The 20,737-nt window shown below is 48.2% G+C and overlaps 9 protein-coding genes across 9 annotated transcripts; 3 read left to right on the top strand and 6 right to left on the bottom strand.

The window, feature by feature from the left end:
* Positions 1-280: 280 nt before the first annotated feature.
* On the top strand, positions 281-2,920 carry KY384_001316 (uncharacterized protein; the record flags this gene model as incomplete). Its single annotated transcript, XM_044809847.1, has 3 exons — positions 281-881; positions 1,212-1,910; positions 2,190-2,920. The coding sequence occupies 3 exons, from the start codon at positions 281-283 to the stop codon at positions 2,918-2,920; spliced, it is 2,031 nt and encodes a 676-aa protein (XP_044672859.1).
* Positions 2,921-3,558: 638 nt separating this feature from the next.
* KY384_001315 (uncharacterized protein) lies at positions 3,559-4,560 on the top strand (the record flags this gene model as incomplete). The annotated part of the gene is made up of 2 exons (XM_044809846.1): positions 3,559-3,762; positions 4,087-4,560. The coding sequence occupies 2 exons, from the start codon at positions 3,559-3,561 to the stop codon at positions 4,558-4,560; spliced, it is 678 nt and encodes a 225-aa protein (XP_044672858.1).
* A 577-nt stretch (positions 4,561-5,137) lies between these two features.
* Positions 5,138-6,871, bottom strand: KY384_001314 (uncharacterized protein; the record flags this gene model as incomplete). The annotated part of the gene is made up of 1 exon (XM_044809845.1): positions 5,138-6,871. One exon carries the CDS (start codon positions 6,869-6,871, stop codon positions 5,138-5,140), a length of 1,734 nt encoding a protein of 577 aa, XP_044672857.1.
* A 461-nt stretch (positions 6,872-7,332) lies between these two features.
* On the bottom strand, positions 7,333-8,091 carry KY384_001313 (uncharacterized protein; the record flags this gene model as incomplete). The annotated part of the gene is made up of 2 exons (XM_044809844.1): positions 7,333-7,761; positions 7,804-8,091. The coding sequence occupies 2 exons, from the start codon at positions 8,089-8,091 to the stop codon at positions 7,333-7,335; spliced, it is 717 nt and encodes a 238-aa protein (XP_044672856.1).
* Positions 8,092-8,674: 583 nt separating this feature from the next.
* Positions 8,675-9,463, bottom strand: KY384_001312 (uncharacterized protein; the record flags this gene model as incomplete). Its single annotated transcript, XM_044809843.1, has 1 exon — positions 8,675-9,463. One exon carries the CDS (start codon positions 9,461-9,463, stop codon positions 8,675-8,677), a length of 789 nt encoding a protein of 262 aa, XP_044672855.1.
* Positions 9,464-9,786: 323 nt separating this feature from the next.
* On the bottom strand, positions 9,787-10,530 carry KY384_001311 (uncharacterized protein; the record flags this gene model as incomplete). The annotated part of the gene is made up of 1 exon (XM_044809842.1): positions 9,787-10,530. The coding sequence occupies one exon, from the start codon at positions 10,528-10,530 to the stop codon at positions 9,787-9,789; it is 744 nt and encodes a 247-aa protein (XP_044672854.1).
* Positions 10,531-12,038: 1,508 nt separating this feature from the next.
* On the bottom strand, positions 12,039-12,848 carry KY384_001310 (uncharacterized protein; the record flags this gene model as incomplete). Its single annotated transcript, XM_044809841.1, has 1 exon — positions 12,039-12,848. The coding sequence occupies one exon, from the start codon at positions 12,846-12,848 to the stop codon at positions 12,039-12,041; it is 810 nt and encodes a 269-aa protein (XP_044672853.1).
* A 1,322-nt stretch (positions 12,849-14,170) lies between these two features.
* On the top strand, positions 14,171-15,469 carry KY384_001309 (uncharacterized protein; the record flags this gene model as incomplete). Its single annotated transcript, XM_044809840.1, has 1 exon — positions 14,171-15,469. One exon carries the CDS (start codon positions 14,171-14,173, stop codon positions 15,467-15,469), a length of 1,299 nt encoding a protein of 432 aa, XP_044672852.1.
* A 1,906-nt stretch (positions 15,470-17,375) lies between these two features.
* On the bottom strand, positions 17,376-18,146 carry KY384_001308 (uncharacterized protein; the record flags this gene model as incomplete). Its single annotated transcript, XM_044809839.1, has 2 exons — positions 17,376-17,639; positions 17,727-18,146. 2 exons carry the CDS (start codon positions 18,144-18,146, stop codon positions 17,376-17,378), a joined length of 684 nt encoding a protein of 227 aa, XP_044672851.1.
* Between the last annotated feature and the right edge of the window lie 2,591 nt (positions 18,147-20,737).

Below are 20,737 nucleotides of genomic sequence, written 5' to 3'. Positions count from 1 at the left end.
CGAGACAAGATTAGGGTTTCTATGTGCTGATCGACGCAAACAATACACGTCGATAATGGCATGGAGATATTTGATCGGATCCTCTTACAAAGTTCAATCCCGCAATGTTTCTAGCAGCTGCCGCCATTGTCACGCGCCTTACATTGTCGCGAAAATGGGCTATTTTTTCCACCAGGCTTTGGGCTCTTTGTTTGATTGAAAACAAAGCGCTTGTTGCAATGATAACATGCGACACTTTTTCTACAACTGCTTAGCTAGATATATCTAAATTCTTTATGAAATGTCTCCTGACCTAGAATCCAAAGGTCACCGACGACTCCAAGCAGGTTCACAAGATCTACCGAACAAGAAACAGTGCCTCTGGACCTCCGAGAAGCCATTCGGCATGTCTCGATTCACCGTCTCCATTGAGGAAGCCCACCTCTTCTTAAACGGAAATTACTCGATGGACGACACCAATTGCGACTTCACCAGCGAGGTTGAGTACCTCACCATCTATTTCCCCTACCACTCAACCATGATAGGCCATCATCTAGTCCTGGACCGGGTGGCACTCCTCAAGAATTGCCCCAACTTGAAGGGAGTAATTTTCGACTACGGCCTTATGGAGTGGGACAAGCTGCGCGCCTTGAACCAGCTGAGGCTGTTGCACAAGGATGTCCAACCACTTGTGGAGAGGCTTGGGGCTGGAGTTCAATTCAAGATTGAGTGGTTATTTGATGATTGGCAGTCTTGGGACATTAAGGGAGCGGTGGGAGAACTGGAGAGCGCAATCGACATTTTGAACGACGAAGTTGGATCTAAGGACCTCGAGACTGAAGGGAAAGATACTTCGTTGGATCCAAGACTAAGGAGAATGATTTCTCGTTGGAATCCTCAGCGTGAGTCTTGACTCATCTGGGTTAGTATTGAGATGGATGAAGACGCAACAAGTCTGCAGACAGAAAGCTAGTACAAACGTGAGCCCGTTCTTTCAAATTAAGGGTTTAAAGCCGACAGTAGCAGTGGAAATATTATCTGGAAAATGTCACGCATGTGTTCCAATGCATACGTCACGCACACATAAAGTCACGCTCGTTCTATAAGTGTAATGGGATAGGCTAATACGAATATTCTGGACACACTCTTTCTTGTACGACTGCATCCTTCAAGCAATCGATATAGCACGATCACAACCTCCAAAAGCACCTGAAGCCCACAACGCCTAACAGTCTTCGAGACCATATCGGGAATCAATCCTACTGTTCGACTTGAAAAAGAATCCAATATGTCAACAACATTCATGTCTCTGCCTCCAGAAATCCGCGGAATCATATTCGAATACTCCTCCGCTCTGCCTTTCAAGACATTCGAATACATCTTTTGGCCCGAAGAAGGCGACGAATTCCTCTCAAACCATGAAGGACTCCTTGGCCCCCGAGCTTTGAATCGTCAACTGGCCGCCGAAGCAAGCACAATGTTGTGCAAAAGGTATAATTTCGTGGTGAACTTGCCTCTACCTGGCCCCTTTTCCAACTCGTATGATTCGGAGAAAGTCTCTGCCCTCCGTCCTTTCGTGCAGAATATCAGTGTCGAAATCGCCCAGCATGAGCTACAAGGGGACTATTCGCGACTTAGGGAGGGTGTCCAATCACTGCTGGGATGTCCGAGCCTGCTGTCGGTAGACATCAAATTCTGCCTCGACTTTTGGAATATGAAAGCGACACCGCAGTGCCTGAAGATACTGGATACGGAGCTGAAGCCTCTTGTGGAGAGACTTGGATATAGATGCAAGATTCTTGTATATTGGCATTGTGGACCATTGGAGCACGAAGCATTCTCGGCGAAGAAAGGATTTCATTACTATGGGCCCGCGACACATTATTTCAACGAGGTGGTGCCTATTCTTGAGACGGAGTTATTGAAGAACGGTTTGCTACGTTGTAACTCAGCCTAACGAAGTCTATATTCTCGGCCCACGATCAAGGTTCTTGTCATTCAGCATCATGATCAAGTAATTTAAGGCTAATTTCTCGTTGCAACACTTCGGGTTGGTGTCGACCTCAATAGGGAACTCTGATTCAAGTGTCTACCTCACGCCACTTCTCCAACACGTGATACAAACCGTTCGCGTCACTATGTAGCAGTATAAGCGCCAAAAGTAGAGTCTAACACAGTAGTTTGGTCTATAAAAGCTTGATACATCCCAGCGATCCTTGTTTTCTTCACCATACCGTACGGCTTGGAAGTCATTTTTACTAAGACTGACTACGATCCAGGTCTCAGATACTTACCCAACATGCCTGGAGCCACCTTTCTCGACCTCCCACGGGAGATCCGTGACAAGATTTTCAGTGATGCTTTCGCTGCTGGGGGAGTAGAGATCAGGATCAGCGATCCCTGGGGGCTTTTTAGGAAGGAATGGGGCATCTTCGACGCCAAAGCATCGAGTTCAACCATCGCCACTGAAGCCTACGAGATGTTCATCAAGTATAATAGTATTCGTATACTTGCGAACTGCGTTGGCAACTTTACTAGCTGGCACTGCCCCGAGCGGACTATCTACAATTGGCACAACCCGTGGCGCAACCCTCTCACCAAAGTCACGGTAGAAGTGCTCAACTATGATGAATATGTGGGCCGTAGGGCGCTTCGAGATGCTGTCAAGTACCTACGCGAACTTTCTGCTCTGAAGGAGGTGGTATTTGATTTTACGCGCACGTACAATTATGGAGAGCTGGCTCGTTCAAGTGATTCGGGGTACTCAGGGCGAGATCTCAGGGAAGACCTACAGCCTATGCACAAGAAATTTGGGAGTGACTGTCGTATTACGACTGGGAGTGGTAGGAAGTCGTATGGCTATTCAAGCATACCTGGATATTTTGACAGCCTTTGGAGGGAGGTCGATGATGATTTCTCGAAGTATTACGGGGAGATTTGAGCATCGACATGATCTGAGAAGTCAACACGGAGTGCTGCAAGTGAGGGAAGACCCAAGGTACGGCGGGAACATCCAGTCGTTACGTACGGGCAGGTTTCCTGTACTACAATATCATGGATGTGGAAGGCAGGCTCAATGACCAATGTAGTTTGCACGGTGTGGAGGACTCTTTGACGGACGGCCGAAATTTGTATGCTTAGTAGTGTTGTACAATAGCGATCACTTACTTCACTAACTAATGATACAAAGATTGGTCCACAGGATGTTGATGAAGCCTAATTACAGTCATACACTAATATCATGACCTATCACTATAGTATTGTACAACATCCTGAGACAGTCATGATCATCTGACGTCAGATTAATCATTCAGGCCTAGAGGGTTTCGTCGTACAACGACCCTCACATTAAATTTTCCCTAGGTAGCACAGGGGCTCCATCTGTGCAGGACGATTTGAGCGACCTGGCGGCGTACTACATGCGTGGTTTATCAAGACTGCGCTCTTCCTCCCACTTCTTTCTCCTTCCCTCATCACACCTCACTCATAGTACTACAGGTCTACAATTCTAAAATTCTCCTCACTTGAACAAACCTAATGCATAACAATTCAACTTTACAAAGCCATTTAATTCCAAAAATGACTAACGAGACGCCCCAAATACCTCCAGAAATCGACACAAAGATCCTCGAATACCAAGGACAATCTATCACGATTTCGGAAGCAAAAGAGATTTTAGAAACCTGGGGCATTTTCGACTCTAAGTTCTTCGAACCCCACGTGTCCGCCGCAGCCTACGTAAAATTCGTCAAGACGGTGAACATCTTCATACCCATCGATGAGGTTATGTCTCAACTTTCGACGCCGGCTCCTCAAGAGGACTTCTAAAAAGAGCAAAGTACGTTGCGCCTTTTCCACTACTTGCGCCAGATGAGTGAACGCCTTAGGCTAATACATCCAAATTTGTTGTTCTAGCCTTCGATGTATCCTCATCAGCCACTGAAGCGCCTTTACTATCTCTCAAGACATTGACGAATCTCGAGGAATATCCTTAAGCTCTATACCCTGCTTTGGAACCCTTTTCGCCATTCTTACTCTGTGTATCACGACCGCCGCCACTGGTATATAGCAAAAATACCTATCAAGATCATCAGCTACCATCGCCAGGACCCACCATCTGTTCTCCAAAACATACAAGAAGGTCAGGCACACTCCGAAACCCACCAGGGCCTTCGACAGCCCATTCGAAACTCCATATTTCGAAACCCCATCCACCGCGTGAGTATTATCCTCAGCGAGGTAACCTTGATAGCAAATTCCATAATCCCCGCCCCAGTCGCATTGAAACCATATCCAGGTTATGTTGCACCAGCCGAGATGGAAGATGATGGCGCATACAAGAGCGTAGATGGGATTGAGACGCTTGCGGAGGAGGAAGACCATGTCGACGATGCCATGATTAATGGAGACGAAGGGAAGGAATGGCGCGTAGAAAATGAACCAGCTATTTGGGTGAGTCTTAGTGAAATGGGAATTTTAAGTGAAGGACACTTACGCGATGGACCAGCGCTGGTAGTTGGGGCGGTAGGAGACCTGTTCGAGAGGCGCGTTGTAGAGCTGTGTTGCGTAGGCGGCTGCTAGGCTGAATGTGATGATTGAGAAGAGGATAATGGGGTAGAGGATGATTAAAGTTGAACGAGGGAAGCCTGTCGATGGTGATTTGTTGTTGGGGGTGGACATGGTCTTGCTGAAAGGCTGTATGTTGCTATATTGATTTAGCGTTGGCAAGAGACTTTTCGGATTATTCTTTGAAGTGGAGTAGAGAAACAGCTCAGAAGAACAAGATGGGAAACTCATGAAGGTTACACAACAAATGGACGCGAAGGAGCGGCGGCTTGGGAGGGGCTATGCAGGCGAAGGGTTGGGCTCTATTTATGAACTCCGACAATGTGCTATGCCTTCAGCAACCACCTCTGCTATCATCGTCTCCATGGTGTACATAAGGCGCTCGATCGTGTGAGGTACCTTTCTCCACAAGGTTGTTAGATATGGGCGGGGAAGCATGAGCATATATTGGCGAACGGGCCTGCAAAGATAAGAGGAATTAATGCTCTCGTGTAGGCTATTGGAGTCGAATTACATTGCAGAAGATAGTTACCGCCGGCCTCCTTGTCTCGATAGATGATCAATTGGTGGTATAACACCAATATTTCGCAACTCATGCCAGGCACGCGAATCTCAGGGTAATCTCAACTCTAGGGGGCCCGTCACCTTCCTTGTCCGGCATGTATCCTACAAGTATTGTACAATTTCGTGTAGGAATATCCAAGCCTTGTCTTCGGCACAGAGGCTTGAATTGTAGGTAAACATACGCAGTCTTGAAATTGCCTTGGACGTGAATGCGATCAATGCAATCAAAGTGCAATCTTGTTCCGTCATCTTGCGGGGATAAATTGGCGTCGTCTCCAGAGGGTTCTTCATTCCATGGCATAAGCTTTAGCCGGGATTTTAGCTCTTTGTACGTACGGAATAGCTGGTCTTTATTTGTGCCTAACGCTGTGTTGAAGTTCTTCTCAAGTTGAAAGCATCCCAGTATCCGCTGCTGGTCTTTCGCCCAAGAAGCCACGTTGCGTATGTACTGTTGAAACGGAGAAAGAACGGTTAAATTCCATAGACTAGTGCTGTGAAGCTGCCATTGATGTAATATAGCATCGAGATCAGATCCGACCGGCAACTTCTTTCTCACGCGTATTTCTGAGAGACATGGCAACTTAGCAAAGTTCAACAGGTCTAGCAGGCTCTCCATTTCGTGCTGTACTTCCGTTGCACGCACGGTAAGTTGACTAAGCATACCCAGAGGCAAACTAGCCTTCTTTATCGGATATTCGATGCCTAGCGGGTGTTGCTGAATTAAATGTTCCGACATTTTCGGCTCCACGACTTTACAGCAGAATTTTTGGAAACTCTCAGCGTCACTAATGTGAAAGTATAACTTCTGAAGCCCAGGAAGTAGGCATAGAACAAGCCACTTGAACTCATATGAGTGATCAATGATGCTCTGCTTGTTGGCAAAGTACTCTGTCCAGGACAGAGCATCTGATCTTTCGAAAGTGGGAATAGCCTCCAGAAGGTCCGTCAAGTGAGTCCAGTCATCTTCTTCAAAATTGCTTTTGAACAGAGTTCCGTTTGCATGCACATCAAGGATTTTGGAGCAGGTGACTTTGTCTCGGAGCGAGAAGCCTGATTTGGCCTTTTTCTTGTCTCGAACCTTGATCTCACGTATGGATGGCGCGAGTTCTGGTTCGTGCAGAATGAAGGACATAAGTCTTAGGTTCGCTCGCCCTGTATTTTGACTAACGGAGAGAGACCTGAACATCACCTTGCGCCGATTCCGACTTGTGGATTCGTCGAGTGCCGCGTGTCGCATGATTTTGCTTGTGTACAAAAGTTGAAGGTAGTCACTGAAGCTAAGGCGATCAAGGATGTTGACCAATGTTTCTTGCGGCAGTGACTGAAGAGTTGGCTTTTGTGGCAAGCAAGAGTCTTTCGGTGGTTTTTGCGAACTCTGAGTCGTAGGGGATAATTTGAGATCGCTCTCGCGTGTGGCAGAGACAGGTGCTGTAATTTTGACAATAACAGTCTCGCTGCTTCGACTTGGGTGAAGGTCCGGTTCTTGAATTTGTGTCGAACGGTTCATAGAATTTTCGTTGGGATCATTTGTAGACTCTTCGGTTGAGGATAGTGGAGCAGCGCTTTCAGAAAGCTCCAGTCGAGCTTCCAGAACGACAATCTGATTCATTGCGGCTTCTAATGCCGCCTTGAGGAGGGCCACTTCATCTTGAGCCTGAGTATCGCTGCTGGCGGCTGCCATTTCAGGTAAAGTAGTGTTGGTTCCTTCTGCAATAGAGCCTGTCGTCGGGCTGGAAATAGATGCTGTGTCCGTCGGCTCCATGATATGAGAGGTTGCAGGGAGCAAAGACTTCTGGAGAGAACAAGTAGAAACTTGAGGCGTAGGACAAGAAGCAAACATCAATCATAATCGATAAAGACCCCACATCTCGTGTCGTGCTCAAAATTACGTTTGCCACTGAAGCAAACACAGTTGAGCACGGCCCACCTGGCTTTCGGATTCGCGTTGTACAGACCTTGTTGCACGAGATGATGTGTCAGGAGGCCTTTCCAAATATTATTCCAGAAAATCTGATGATGCTGTCCGTAAGCGTGATATCGCTCCAGCTGCATGACGAATCGCATATATAATATGTATCTTCATCCGTGCTTATGTAGAAATGTATGCCACGCTCATTTCAAATTCGCAACCACACAAGGCCGACTCACCTACAAACCCTGATCCCTCATGTACTACATTGACTTCGTCCCACCAGTTTATATCTGCCAATTACCCCGATGCACCTATCTTGGATAGCGAACATCCTCTCGCACCCACATAATGGGTCCCTTCCTCGAATCGATGTCCTTCTTCCGCCACGGCCTCCCCCTCAGCAACTCATTGACATACCGCACCTCTTCAACCGATCCACGAAGCTCACAGTCCACGTAATTATACCCGCCCGCATATTTCTGCACCGCCAAAAACTCCAGACGAAATTGACAGCTATCTCCCAGTTTCTTCACGAATGGTGCCGTCGTCTGGCACAAATTCTCAAGACGCTTGCAGATCGAAGCCTGTTTCCAAGTTTTGGTAAAGAACTTAGATGGAGGGACGAATTCAGGGCAGAGCGTCAACCGCTTGAGATTCGGGTACTCGTTGAGCAGAGCCATGCGTCGGGTTAGTCGTCGTGTATCCTTCAGCGAGTAGTGGTTGATGTGGAAGACGATGTTCTAGATGTAGGGCCGGATGTCGAAGCGGAGTTTCTTTGACACGCCGTTGACCACTCGACCGGGAAAAGCGCCTATATTTACGCCGGGAACTTTTGCTTTGATGGTGAATTTGAGGGGTGCGAAGTATATCGTGCGGGCTTCGTCTGCTATCATGGCGTTTGTGGCGATTGGGTCGAGGAGGTTGTGGGTCTCGTCGCGGGTGGGCAGCCATATTAGCCACCATTCGTTTTTGTTGACGGGCGTGACTTCGAGAGACTCTTGGGAGAAGGAGTAGGCGTAGATCATACTTCGAATCTCCTGTGGGATGGATAGGAATGTGGTTGGCGCCATGGCTGAGGAGGCTTTACAGGGGGCAGGGAGCAGCTGAGGTGGGATGGCTTGAGCAAAGCTGGGCAAGAGTAATCGTGACAATTCAAGTATAGAAAGACAAGAAAGAGAGGGAACGGCGTGTCAAGGGAGACGTGAACATTGACACGCGCTGTGTGTTTTCGCAATGGTCGTGACGTGTTGAGCTGGTGTTTCTTGGAATTAGCGGGGCTTGAGAGGGGTCGTACACAACGGAGAGGGCAGAACAGAGTGGCGAGAGCGTAATAGAAGACCAAGAAAAAAGTATTGGGAGAAAACCTTCATAATGCTGTTTCTCATAATGATAGCAAGAGCTCTTTGATCTCGTTCTCAGGAAAACCGGATAAGCCACGACTGTTCTCTCTGCACTTCTGCCTACCGCTTCGTGCCATGCCTTGTGTTGTTACAGATATTGTTGATTTTACATGAATGAGTAACCGAAGACATAGGATGCCGTACGAGTCTTCTAGCATATTAAAGGCTGGAGATATCTAACGTTAAGAAAGTCCCGTTTCGCATCCCACTTCTCGCTTCTTCGAGAAATTGCCCAGAGGAATCCTGATGGCGACTAGCGGCCAAAGTTGCACAACACCGTGCCATCAATCTTCAGATAAACATCAACGCACACTCGGTCGCGAGAGACATATTCATCATCAGCTTTAGACGACTTTCCATCACTTGCACCCAAAACTTGATGACCAGGCGCTTTGCCTTCCCTGAGCGTCTCAATGAGTGTCTCTAGATCAGACACGGGTCCGTCCACCTTGAAGTGATCTGCTCGCTTTGAGTTCTTTGGGTTCCAGCAAGTAGCATCCAACTTCCAATGACAAGACTTAATTCCTCGTTCCTTCACGGATACCGTGACGGTATCGAGCAGAGTCGTTAGATCGTGATGCAATCCTTGTTGTGATGGGACCTTTTGTCGAAGGTAGGTTTCAAGACTGAATGATATGCGCTCTAAGCTGGGATAATTATTGAGGAGCTGCAAGCAATATGGCAGTGCCTCCTCTGGTATGGGTGGATGTAGCTTAATCTGTAAGAAGACGTGGCGAATGTATGGTCGCATGTCAATGCGTGTGCCTGTGCTTGCGACGTAAACAAAGTGGATGCTAGAAGGAATATGGTGATCCATAACATGGTCTGACCCAAAGCAACTGGTTCGAGCTTCCGCCGCTATCGTGGAGCTAGATGCAGTAATATCTAACAGGCTGCATTGCTCTGGAGGGAACACCCAGCACTCCGATTCCGTCTCACGAAGTTGAGAGGCAATCATTGGCTTGTCCAGGTTGTCGAAGTAGTAGTCATAGATTCTGTCGTGAATCTCCCTAGGAAGGGAGATAAAAGAGGTTACTGCCATGATGGCAACAACACGTGATGATTTCCGGCTTGGGGTGATGAAGATTGAAGGTTGAATGTCGCTGATGAGTGGAAGTCGAGCGTGGTCAAACGAAATGACGCAATGACACTTCAGGATCAGGAAGGAGTGAATGAGCGCGAGCTGGCGCTAGCGCTCTTTAGGAGAAATACATTCTCCAAATCCAAGCTATCATACCACGAATACCAAAGCTGCCGTGGCCACTCTTAATGGGCTTTTCAGCGCTAAACCTTGTCGTAATAGTCGTTTACATCATCCAAGGAAATCGAGGAGGCCAAGGATTGATTTTCCACACCTTAGAGAGATCATAATAGCACCCCCTTCTCCCACCACCTCTCAAAGCCATCCCGAACCTCCTGATCTGCCAGAATCTCCGTCGTCGACCGCCAATGCCACAAATTCTTCACCAGCCCCTCCAAGTCCCCCAAAGTATCACAAATATCAGGTCCATAGATCCTTCCTCCTTGTTTCGCTTTCACCCTAAAAACCACAGCATACTCCGCCATCTCCAACTTCTCGAGCATCTTCTTCACAATGGACAAACACCGAAGCGCGCTCTTTTTGCTCAAGCTATCTTTCCACGCCTTATCACTCTCCACGTACAACGTCAAATCCTCTAGCCTCGGATATCGCCGTAGCAGTTCCAATCTAGCACGGAAACTCGCCATACCATTATCATCCACCGAGGGTGCTGCGACATGAAAATCCACTTTGCAGACATAGCGACGAGCATCAATATCCGCAATATCAACCACGTCCACGCCTTGCCCGTCTTTTCCGCGAGAGCAGATAGTATAAGGAAACACCCATCGTGAATTTTGTACGATGTATCGGTAAGGGCCGAAATAGGCAGCGCGCGCATCGTCTACGATGGCTTTGGTGGAAGCGCTGTCGTGGAGGATGCCGCCGTAGTCGCCCAGGTCGTGGTTGGAGGTGTCGTCGCTGAGGATGATTGGGATGGTGGGAGAGGGGAAGATGTAAGTGTAGATGAGAGTGCGGAGTTCGAGCGGGAGGGAGATGAAGGAGGTGGCGAGGGAGGTGGCTGCCATGGATGGATGACAAGGCGATAGGGGATTTGGGAGAGAAAGTGGATGGTGGTTGAAGTGCAAGATTTGATTTGATTAGATAAATGAGACAATGGCTTCTCGACGCTTGTGCCACTTGACAAAATGATGTAATGACTCGGCGGGTAGTGTCCGTTGTTTGATGTGGTTAGGGATTTCAAGTGTTGGATATTTGTTGCGCCGGTGATCGTTGACACGTTAGAGCGCGTCCCATCGCATCAATGCTCAAAATTGTCTACGAAGGTCGACTGAAAACTGGTATCAGTCTGAAAATGTGGGAGGGCAACTGTCTAAGTACAAGACCTCCGACCTGAAGGAATTCAGGTCACTTTTTCAAGCTCAAGGTAGTTCGAACCCCTTCTTAGTCTATGATTGGAGACGCATGATATTCTAGTGATTAAAAGAATATCGCCCGGTAATTATGGTAGTAGTCCTTGCTTTGAAGTCCTCTTGTCGTATGCTCATGCCTTCAAACTGACTCTCCCTCGCCCCATAACATGTCAATCAAATAGTCCAAATCATCAATCGATCCAGCGACCTCCAATTTTCCAAAACATCTCAGATGATCGTGCCATAGGAACGAGATACGCGATTCAAGCCATTCCCAGCGGTTTTTGATCATTTGGTTTAGACCGTGCAAGTGCTGACATGCCACCTGTTTAGTCCAAGTAGCTTTCCAGGGTTGATTAGACATCAAGGATAGCTTCAGTGCTCTCAGTTCAGGATATGAACCCAACATACGTACCCGATCAAAGAATGATACTTGGTCCAGGGCGACGACGTCGATTGAAAAATGGAGTGAACGGACATATGGTTTGACATCGATCAAAGAAACGCGGTTTTCCCCGGTGCTGGTGCGATAACGTACACGGCACTCCAACTCTCCTGAGAACGAAGAGTGCACCTTGTATGTGAAGTGCGAGAAATACATCCGCCGAGCTTCCTCCGCGATTCGTGGAGTAGTAGCGCAGTTGAGAAGGATGCTGCCCTTTTCAGAGAGATCTTGACGGTGCCAGTCGGTCACCGATGCCTCATCCAGGACTATAGGCGCGATTGGACGTGGGAAAAGATTCCTGAGAATCATGTGGCGGACATCGAAGGGCAGTCTGAAGAGCATGGGCTGCCCCATACTTCCTGGCAGCATGCCAGGCAAATTAAAGTTCATCGGTTTAGATCGCGTGGAGAGGAGAAAAGAGTTGGTTTAAATATTTGACCATCTATCAGATTTAGCCTGTTACAGCTCAAAAGTATGTGTCAAGAAAGGTGGCAAACCTCTGAGTTCATGTGGTACAACCCGTTGTCACGGGCTACAATGAGTAGCACAGCAACACTTATCGGGTAGCAATCGCAGTCATAGGTATTCGTGGTAGGAAAAGACATATTGCTCCCGCCCTCTAAATTCTGAGCCTATAATTCAGCACCAAATTGTCGCTGCGGTAACGCCTCCGAAATTCATAGAGTCTGACCATACAATTTGTTCTTCATCTAAACAATCAACAAACCCAATCCTTAGCAAGCTGTTTCATACCCTCTTCACCAAGAAAGCCCCCTAGCGCTTGCTTTGTGACTGATACATGCGTCGGTCCAACAGCTGATTGTCGAGGCGCACCCGTGGATTTCACATGCTCCTGGCATCTCTCACATGTCAGACGACCATCCATGGGCTCGGCAGTCCAGTGACTAAGATCTTCGGTCGCTGTCTTGAACTCGTCGTACGAGCGATGTCGCTCGAACATGGGTCCGAGATGAGTGGCATCACAAGTTCTGCAAGTGACGGAGACTTTGAATGAGAAGTCTTTGCCAAGTCGATCCGCCGAGGCTTTGGTGGCATCGCAGAGAGATTTGAGGACACATAGTACCTGACACTGACGCAAGGAGCTGGCGTGGAGGATGCATCTGATCTGAAGTTGCTTCAATGCGGGTATAGCGTCTAGCTGTCGAAACCATGGCATCAGTCTCTCTGGCGTCTGGAACTCGTCTTCGCTTATAGTAACCATCATCTTACCGATGTAGGGTCGTATGTCTATGTGGTGCCCTTCAATTAGCCTGTACCGCCATGTTGTTCTGTCGAGGTTTCTGGCTAGAACGGAGTAGCGAGGGTGCGAGAAATAGAATGAGCGAGCTTCCTCAGCTATCTGCGCATTTGATGACTGCAGAAGGAACAGATTCTGCTCTGGACCTGGTCCGGTGTGTATGCCAGGTATGCCATTTGTGAGAGGAATGAATTGATCTGTGTCAATCAGATAATCGTAGACATTGTTACGGAGCTCTGGCGATAGCGAGAGGAAAGATGCTGCCGGCATAGCTGACATGTGTAGATGTAACCCGGTCATGGGCAGCAGTACATGGGAGTTGTCTGTTCCTGTCGATTTGGATGAACGACCAGAAGTGCGACGGATTGACCAGCTGCAACAGTGTTGTAGCATTATGGGAGTAAAACAGAAGGATGAAAAATTGAGTGTGATAGTTTCACGATGAGTCAACAGTGATTGTGGACAATAGGAAATTTGGCGTCGAGTGTCACACTAGTGAAGGCTGAGGTGTGTTTATTGAAAGACTTTCGAGGCGCGCATAATAGTGAAGCGCACAGTCTTGAAGCTGCACTGGCCTTTGAGAACGTAACAATTGGGTAGCATGCATGTGTTCTTGCGCAATTCAGCAGGTATTTTTACTAGCGGCATTGACTGTAGTCTGCTTTTCAAAAGAAACTCTTTCGAAAGGCAGCAGTTTTGGCAAGGCAGAACGCCAAGACACGGACTTACTATCATCCGCTCCGAGTGCCGCTTGAATGACTAAGCGGACGAAATGCTCTGGTGGCTTCCGAACACGAAGCAAATTACTGATCATACTCGAGGGGCAATTAGCCACGGGCTTCGCCTATCGTGAGCATTACTGATCTCTGAATAGTTTCATGCTCACTGACGTGTAGTTGCGGCCGCTACTCACGTCATTGCGACTTTGCTCTAGCGCTGCTACGGATTGCAACCCAATGGCGGAGAACAGCAAGCCTCTTGCGCCACATCTGAACTCCTCATTGGCCGTCAGCCAATATAAGTCTACACATCTTACAAAGCTGGAATGATTCTGGAGATGCGTAATGACATACCGTCTTCACAAGTCCCTCGCTACCGTCCCGCTGTGAGGGATACCATTTCGTTGTGGCTTGATGACATGCAGCGTGCTAAAGAAATCGAGCCAATTGAAAAGTGCTATAGCCGGACGATGAAGATGCTGTCACTAGCTGCTAGCAAAAGCCTGTTCCAGAACGCTCTACTCGTAATTTGATGACAGGCCTTCGTGACAGCCAGCTTCTTGCCAGCATCGCGTTCGCGAATCAGCTCTCAACTCATCTAGGCTAGTATGCCGTTGACAACATCGCGAACCTCCTCCGATCTCAATATGGACAAGCGCTACACTTGATGTTGTATTTGTGATCCATGGCTTGCACTGTAGAGCTGAGCAGCTTCGCCCGTGACACTGCTATCCCCTGCAAAGCATATAAAAAGCCTGATATCGTTGAAGATTTTTCTTTCAATCAGAAAATCTCAGTCACATCAAGCACACCATCAATTTCGCAGAAAGGTTCATTAAAGACATCCCAGGTCTCCACTTCCTTAGAACAAGCATGCCAATTCCTACAATGTGGGCCATGGCTACGATCGCATGGGCCTTGCTGACATTACCGGCTGCCAATGCATATGTTATTCTCGGTTCGCCCCAACAGGTCTCAGTCGTGGCCGACAAACTACAAAACTGGACTCTCAAAGCGCAGTACACGGTCGACAGCAAGATGTCTGCTTTTCTCGAGGATCCTAGTGACAAAAATTCGAAATGGATTTTTAACAGCTCACCGGACTTCCGTTTGTCGGGCACGACTAACTTATTCAATGACGTTACCGCTCCAGCGGGCGCGAATCGGAGCGAATACCCAGATTGTCTTCCGTATCGCGAAGGGATTAATTATGTGGAGGTGAACAACACTATACCAATTCCTCCAGCCAAAGTCACCGGCGCACGTGATAACGGCACCAACTACGACAAGACCTCGATCTGGATGATGAACATCTTCCGTCTTTCCGAAACATCGCAACCCAATGCCCCAAGCACGCACTTGATTGGCTTCGCCCACAACGAGGACTATTGGGGCGCCGAATGGGCTAGTCCATGCACTTACAAATCAATTGGTGTACGCTATAGCACAGATCTGGGGATGTCATGGACCCGCTCCGTTCCTATTTTGACCAAACTCGTACAGGAACCTTTCGAGGACTGTACTTTCTTGCCTCAAGCAGGGACCGGCGATTTTGCTGCGATGTGGAACTCCTCCACATCGACCTGGGTCATTTTCGCCCAAGAAGAGGATCTCCGACCAAATCAACAAACCAGTCTTGTCATGTCTGTGAGCAACGATACTCTAGCTCGACCTTATACATGGAATCGCCTTGACCCGGCATCTGGAGCGACTGACCCTGGCTTCCTCGGCGGCAACCGGACACTGATGCATCCAGATCTACACCATATTCCAGGCTCAAACCCCAGCATTATTCGTGATGACAAAAACGGTTGCTGGCACATGGTGTACGTAAAATGGGGTGGTGGCCTCGTCTATACCAATAGCACCAATCTGGCGCGGTGGACTTACCCAACCCTTCTTTCACTGAATGATACCGAGCATCCAAGTGCTGGGTATCCTACATTGATAGGGGACAGAGGCGATACGTTAACGACTGATGGGACGGCAACACTGTATTTCAAGGACGCTGCTAAGTGGACGCTTTGGGGACAGCCTACGTGGTCAGTGGGAATTGATTTCAATGCACCGAAGCAGCAAAGTGCTGCAATGGATGGAGTCCATGCGAGCGAAGACAACGGAACTTTGGACTCCAAGTCCCAAATTCAATTCGCCTTGTTCGAAGACCTATGATGAAACACGGTGAGCACGTATCGACGCTCAAGGTCTCCAGTGAGTTCTCGCATACGTTGTTATCATAGGGTCTGCGCGTTTTTTCCTGGTCTTGAGTCCAATATGTCAGTCTCTTTTCATATCTTATCAAAAGCACTCAACATATATGAAGTATCGTGATCTGAATAGCAAGTTTGAAATTCGCAAAAGGAAATAAAAATTCCAATTTCCAGAGTTGAATTTTTTTGTGCTTCCAAACATCCCCATCTAGCACGCTTAGTCTTGAGTTTCTCTATCCTATTCTCCGTGTGACTTTTTCAAGACATGATCATACCTAACAGCCTAGCCCATCTCTTCTTCCCCAACCAATCGGCTAGACTACCCCTGCCAAATCTCATCTCGCTCATACCCCCACCGCCACCGATTCGACGAAGAAGTCTCAAAGCCACACTTCCCACACGGCCGATCTCTTCCAGCCTCCACCTTCGACACACGAGCACCCAACCTCCTAATCACCCCCTCCAGATCCTTCTGCCCGCCACTAACCGGGACCCATAGCACATGCGTCTTCGTACAAGGCGTACAAATAGCACCCAGGTCAAAACGACATTCGATCCGCGACTGCGAAGACTCGCTAACTTCCCCAGTAAGGATACGAATCAGCCTCAACCGCGCCAAAAGCTGGCATTGTGCAAAACCTTTTTGTGACGGGTTACGTGTCGTGACGGATACGAGCTTGAGAATCTTCAGAGACGGCAAATTCTGAAGCCGCGCGAGCTGGTTCGCTAATTCTTCATGTAAATCAACGCGGTCGATACGGATACACATTCCTATTGAGCGGATGTACTGTCCCACCTGAATCTTGTGGTTCAGCACAATGAAGTCCGTGATAAGCGGTTCACGGAAATCTTGGCGGAATTGAAGCGAGGAGAAGAGGTATTGGCGGGCTTCGTTCGCTATGGAGAGGGTGGAGGCTGAGATTAGGAGGAGGGCTTGTGATGGGCGGTTTTGGGGGGAGTTGAGCCAGGGTTGGGGTTCGATTGATCTCGGGATGTTGGGGTTGGGGGTGGGAAGGCTGAAGTAGTGGGTATAGACCATTCGGCGGATTTCGTACGGGAGAGTGAGGAAGGAGGTTGGGGCGTTGGGGGACATTGTGGAGGTTGGTGGTGGGGAGATTGGGAGGCAGGAAATGTTTAAGGGGATGGAGGGGTTATAAAGGATGGAAAAGAGGGGATGGAGGCGATATAGGCGATGGAAAAGAGGGCAAAGGGGGAGATAGGGCGTGAGATGATGGGTTTGTATGCCATTGTTGAGAACAAAGAAATGTGATGGAAACTTTCCACACGACAAACATTTCTTTGTTGAGAAGAGGTGTCGAAAAACTTTTTCAAGAGAAAATGGCATGAATAAGATTGTTCGTAGATAAGCTTGTCAACGAATCCTACGTTTGGCCTGGCCAAATTACTTCACGTCCATGTATAGAGTACTGTGGGTAGAGTACCTAAGATAGGCTGCCTACCTTAGCAAAGATTGTACATCGTGGATCCCCAAACATACCGGTCGGGTAGAGACATGTTGAAGGTGGAGTTCCCACACGGATTGGTACTGGTGGCTGGTTTTGAGTTACGAGTAGTCATCCTCTCGACTGTACTCTTGAATGCCTGGTTTGATCCTTTATCTCCATGTTGAAGCGGGCATATCCATGGGCGTGGAAAGGTTTGATGATTATTGGCGGAAGGCTTTTGCTCAAAAGAAAGACAGGAAACAAGATGAAGAGACGTTTGACAGGGGAGTATGCTGTGCTTGGAAAAATATTGGATGATATACTTTGTATGACTCAACTACCGTTGATGGAAAGGGTGCCGTACATCACGTCTCTAGAGAATATACCACATCTTCAACATTATTGAGGCCAGACCCGAACATCCTAACCCACCCAATTGTTCACCGAGAGTTTTCCATATCGCTTTGATGAAGCTGTCTCAAAAGCGCACTTTCCACAAGGACGTCCTTCAACCATTGCAGGCTGAGGGACACGACTAGCGATTCTCTCAATTACTCGTTCAAGTTCGTCTTTGCCTCCACGAATAGATATCACCAGCACATAGCTGTCTGTACACGGTGTACACAAGGCATTCATCCTGAAATAGCACTCCAGGTCTGATGACTCGCTATGCTTCTGAATAAGGACCTGGATCTTCTTCAGACGGCCTAAGAGTTGACATTGGGGAATGAGTGGATGTGGCGGATAAATAGGGTTCGTCAAAGCAATGCTTACGCTCCCGATCGTAAGCTTCCGAAGCCTACGTAAGGGTTCAAGAATCTCGAGCTGTTGGGTCAATGTCTTCTCCTCACTGATATTGTCGATGGATGAGTACACCACGACCGTCCTGATATATGACTTGATATCCAGTCGACGGTTCAGAACAGAATAGTGCGTATACAATGGATCCTGTAGGTTAAGACCAAATTTGAGGGACGTGAAGAGATATTCCCGGGCTTCCTCAGCTATCAGGCGGGTGGAGGCTTCGACTAGTAAAAGACCTTGCACATCACGATGCTGGAAACTACGGAGCCGACCCTCTCTTTCTGGGAACTGATATAATCTGCTGTCCCCAAAAAAACTATACTTGTATATCATTCGGCGTATTTCCAGCGGCAGAGAGGCAAATGATGTCGGTGTTGTTACGGCGGCCATTATCTGGATGATGATTGACGAGGGCAATGAGAGGAGGATAGCTGTTACGTAGGGGCAGACAAGCGTGCCTGCACTACGAAAGCGGTATGGTATTCATTGTACGACACAAATTCCAGTGTGGGAAAAGGCGTCGGATCACGTGTCTCTAAACCTAGATCGGTCGTGTAAGTTTTTCCAGCCTACACCGATCATCGATACATTAGTCACGCATAATTTGTGAACACCTGAGCAAATTCACAAAGTCGATGTAATCTCTCTGCTGGCTCACACCCCTCGTGGAATCTCAATCTAGCCTCCATCTATCTCACTATTCCCCTATCCGTTTTTGCCCCCGTAAGACTCCCCCATAAGCGCTACCTGGAACCCCCCCCAAAGCCGCCCGAAGAATCTACCCCGAAGAAAGCCTTGGTCCCGGGAGGGCCGCTTAAGCCGCCTATGGGAAATCGGACAACTACTTCTGCAATTAAGAGGACGACCAACTCCCTTCCCTTAATCGTCTCTACTTGCCGATATACTTTGAAGCCCCTACGAAAGCAACAAAGCGACTAGAAGTAGATCAGTCTAAGTTGTAGACTCAAGTGGGTACTTCGAGGCAGCTTGACAACGAGATGGACGCTCAATGCAATGGCAGCCGCTTGTAAAAACTCTCGTATATGTAATGAAATAACAATGAACGCCATATTCTACCGCTGCTGCGTGAAGTAATGGCGTGTAAGTTTAAATTGGTAGGGAGAATCGGAAACAATCCTTTGTTCGTGAAAGCATCGCGCGATAAGAGCGAAGGGGGAGCTGGAAGAGCAGAGATTTATGTAAGGGAATGCATGGGATGGGCTCTGGACGGGACTAAAGTGTCTTCTCCTCCATGAAGAAAGCAATGTGGTATTTCCTTCCAACCCCCGTCTCCACTAACGTATATCAAACCCACATATCACCATCGTGACCACTCAATCACCCCGCATATAAGCCACTCACACTTCCCCTTCCAAACCCTCCTCGACAGCACCCAAGACCCCCTACTCCCTAATCCCCACCTTCTCAAACATCCCGGCCAACTCCCTATTATTCCCCTCCAACCTCCCCCACTCCCCATTAACATTAAAACTAACCGTCCTCTTCGCCGTCATGCCCCCCTGCGCCGTCGTCTCCAGCCTCGACATCAAAAGATAACAAAAAAACGTACACCCGCTCCCCAGCTTCTCCGCAATCCCCTTCGTGGCCACCACCAGGAGCTTGAAGAACTCCAGCGTCTTGTACGGACACCACGGTGACTCCCTCTCCCCAACCACGAGGAACTTGAGCTGCTTAAGCGCCGGCAGCGTGTCAAGATAATTCATCATTTGTGTGAGTTCCCAAGCCTTGGGAAATTTCAGATAGTCGAAACCAAGCCAGATGGTAGTGATGTGGTCTTTAAGATTCATATGCAGCGTGCCAAAACCAAAATTCAACGTCGGCAGCGTCTGCGGTGTAGCCAGCACCCTCAACCTCGAAGCGAATATAGCCCGCGCTTCGTTCGCTATGCTCAGCTTGGACCCCCCGGAGACGAGCAGGTTGTGCGCGCCTTTGTCGAGGTCGTCGACATCTTGGACGTAGGCGGGGAATATGGTGAGGGTGCTATGACGGTCCCATTTTATGGTTTCGAGGTTTGGGAAGCCTCGGCCGGTATGGCGGAGCGCGATGCGGCGTTTTTTTCGAGTCCATGGCGTCGCGGTTTAGAAGGAACTCGGTTTCGGGTTGGAAGATGTGCTTGTAGACTAGGTCTCGGATCTCGCGTGGAAGGGTGAGGAAGTTCTTTGCGTTTGGGTTTGGTGGAGGTGGAGGAGGCTTGTTCAGGATGAGGCGGGCGGGGCGGAAGTAGTAGGCCTTTGAGGACGTGGGGATGTCATTGAGGGTCGTCATTGTTGAGGATGAAGATCGAGATAGCGAAGTTTTTATCTTTTTGGGGGTTGCAGGTCGACGGGCTGTTGCTCTTGATGTGGTGACGAGAGAATGGATTCGCAGTATGTAGCCAAGAAATCCAGGTAGAGAGTAGAGTTGAACCTTGGGTCTTATGTTGTGAAGGGATCACTTATATATCAGAGGAACGTTGTTGTGTGTTACGAAGCGAAGCCGTGTCGTCGGTGGCTTGGGACACCCGTTACTTTCAGAGCGTGTGTATTTCCTACAAGTGTTATGTTAACAGACTTTGTTGTTGCCAGCTCAACACGTGTTCCTTTCAATCCTTAGCGTTGTAAAATAGGATATCAGCAAAGGTGTATACTGGTACAAGCATCTTTCATCTCGGATGTAGACCGAACCATGGTATTTTTTTACTCACATCTGTCTCATCTGCTACCACATTCGAGTATTGACTGGCTGCTTGACACGAAAAGGGTCAGTTGTAGATTCCAACGTCGTTTCTCGACCCTGGTAGTGTGGCCAAGTGTCCTTTGGTGATAAATCTTTATATTTACAGGGTTATCCACGAAATTTGAGAGAGAATAGGTCTTCAAGATTTATCACTCATTGAAGATATTTGAGATATTTAAATTACAAATTGAAGGAATTGTTTGAAGCTCAGACCTGATTTTCAGTCGTTGATTTGGAAAACGGAT

The sequence above is a fragment of the Bacidia gigantensis genome (genome assembly GCF_019456465.1).
Source record: "Bacidia gigantensis strain McMullin 20006 chromosome Unknown contig_132, whole genome shotgun sequence".
Taxonomy (NCBI): Eukaryota; Fungi; Ascomycota; class Lecanoromycetes; order Lecanorales; family Ramalinaceae; genus Bacidia; species Bacidia gigantensis.
This window is presented reverse-complemented; position numbering and strand designations above follow the sequence as displayed.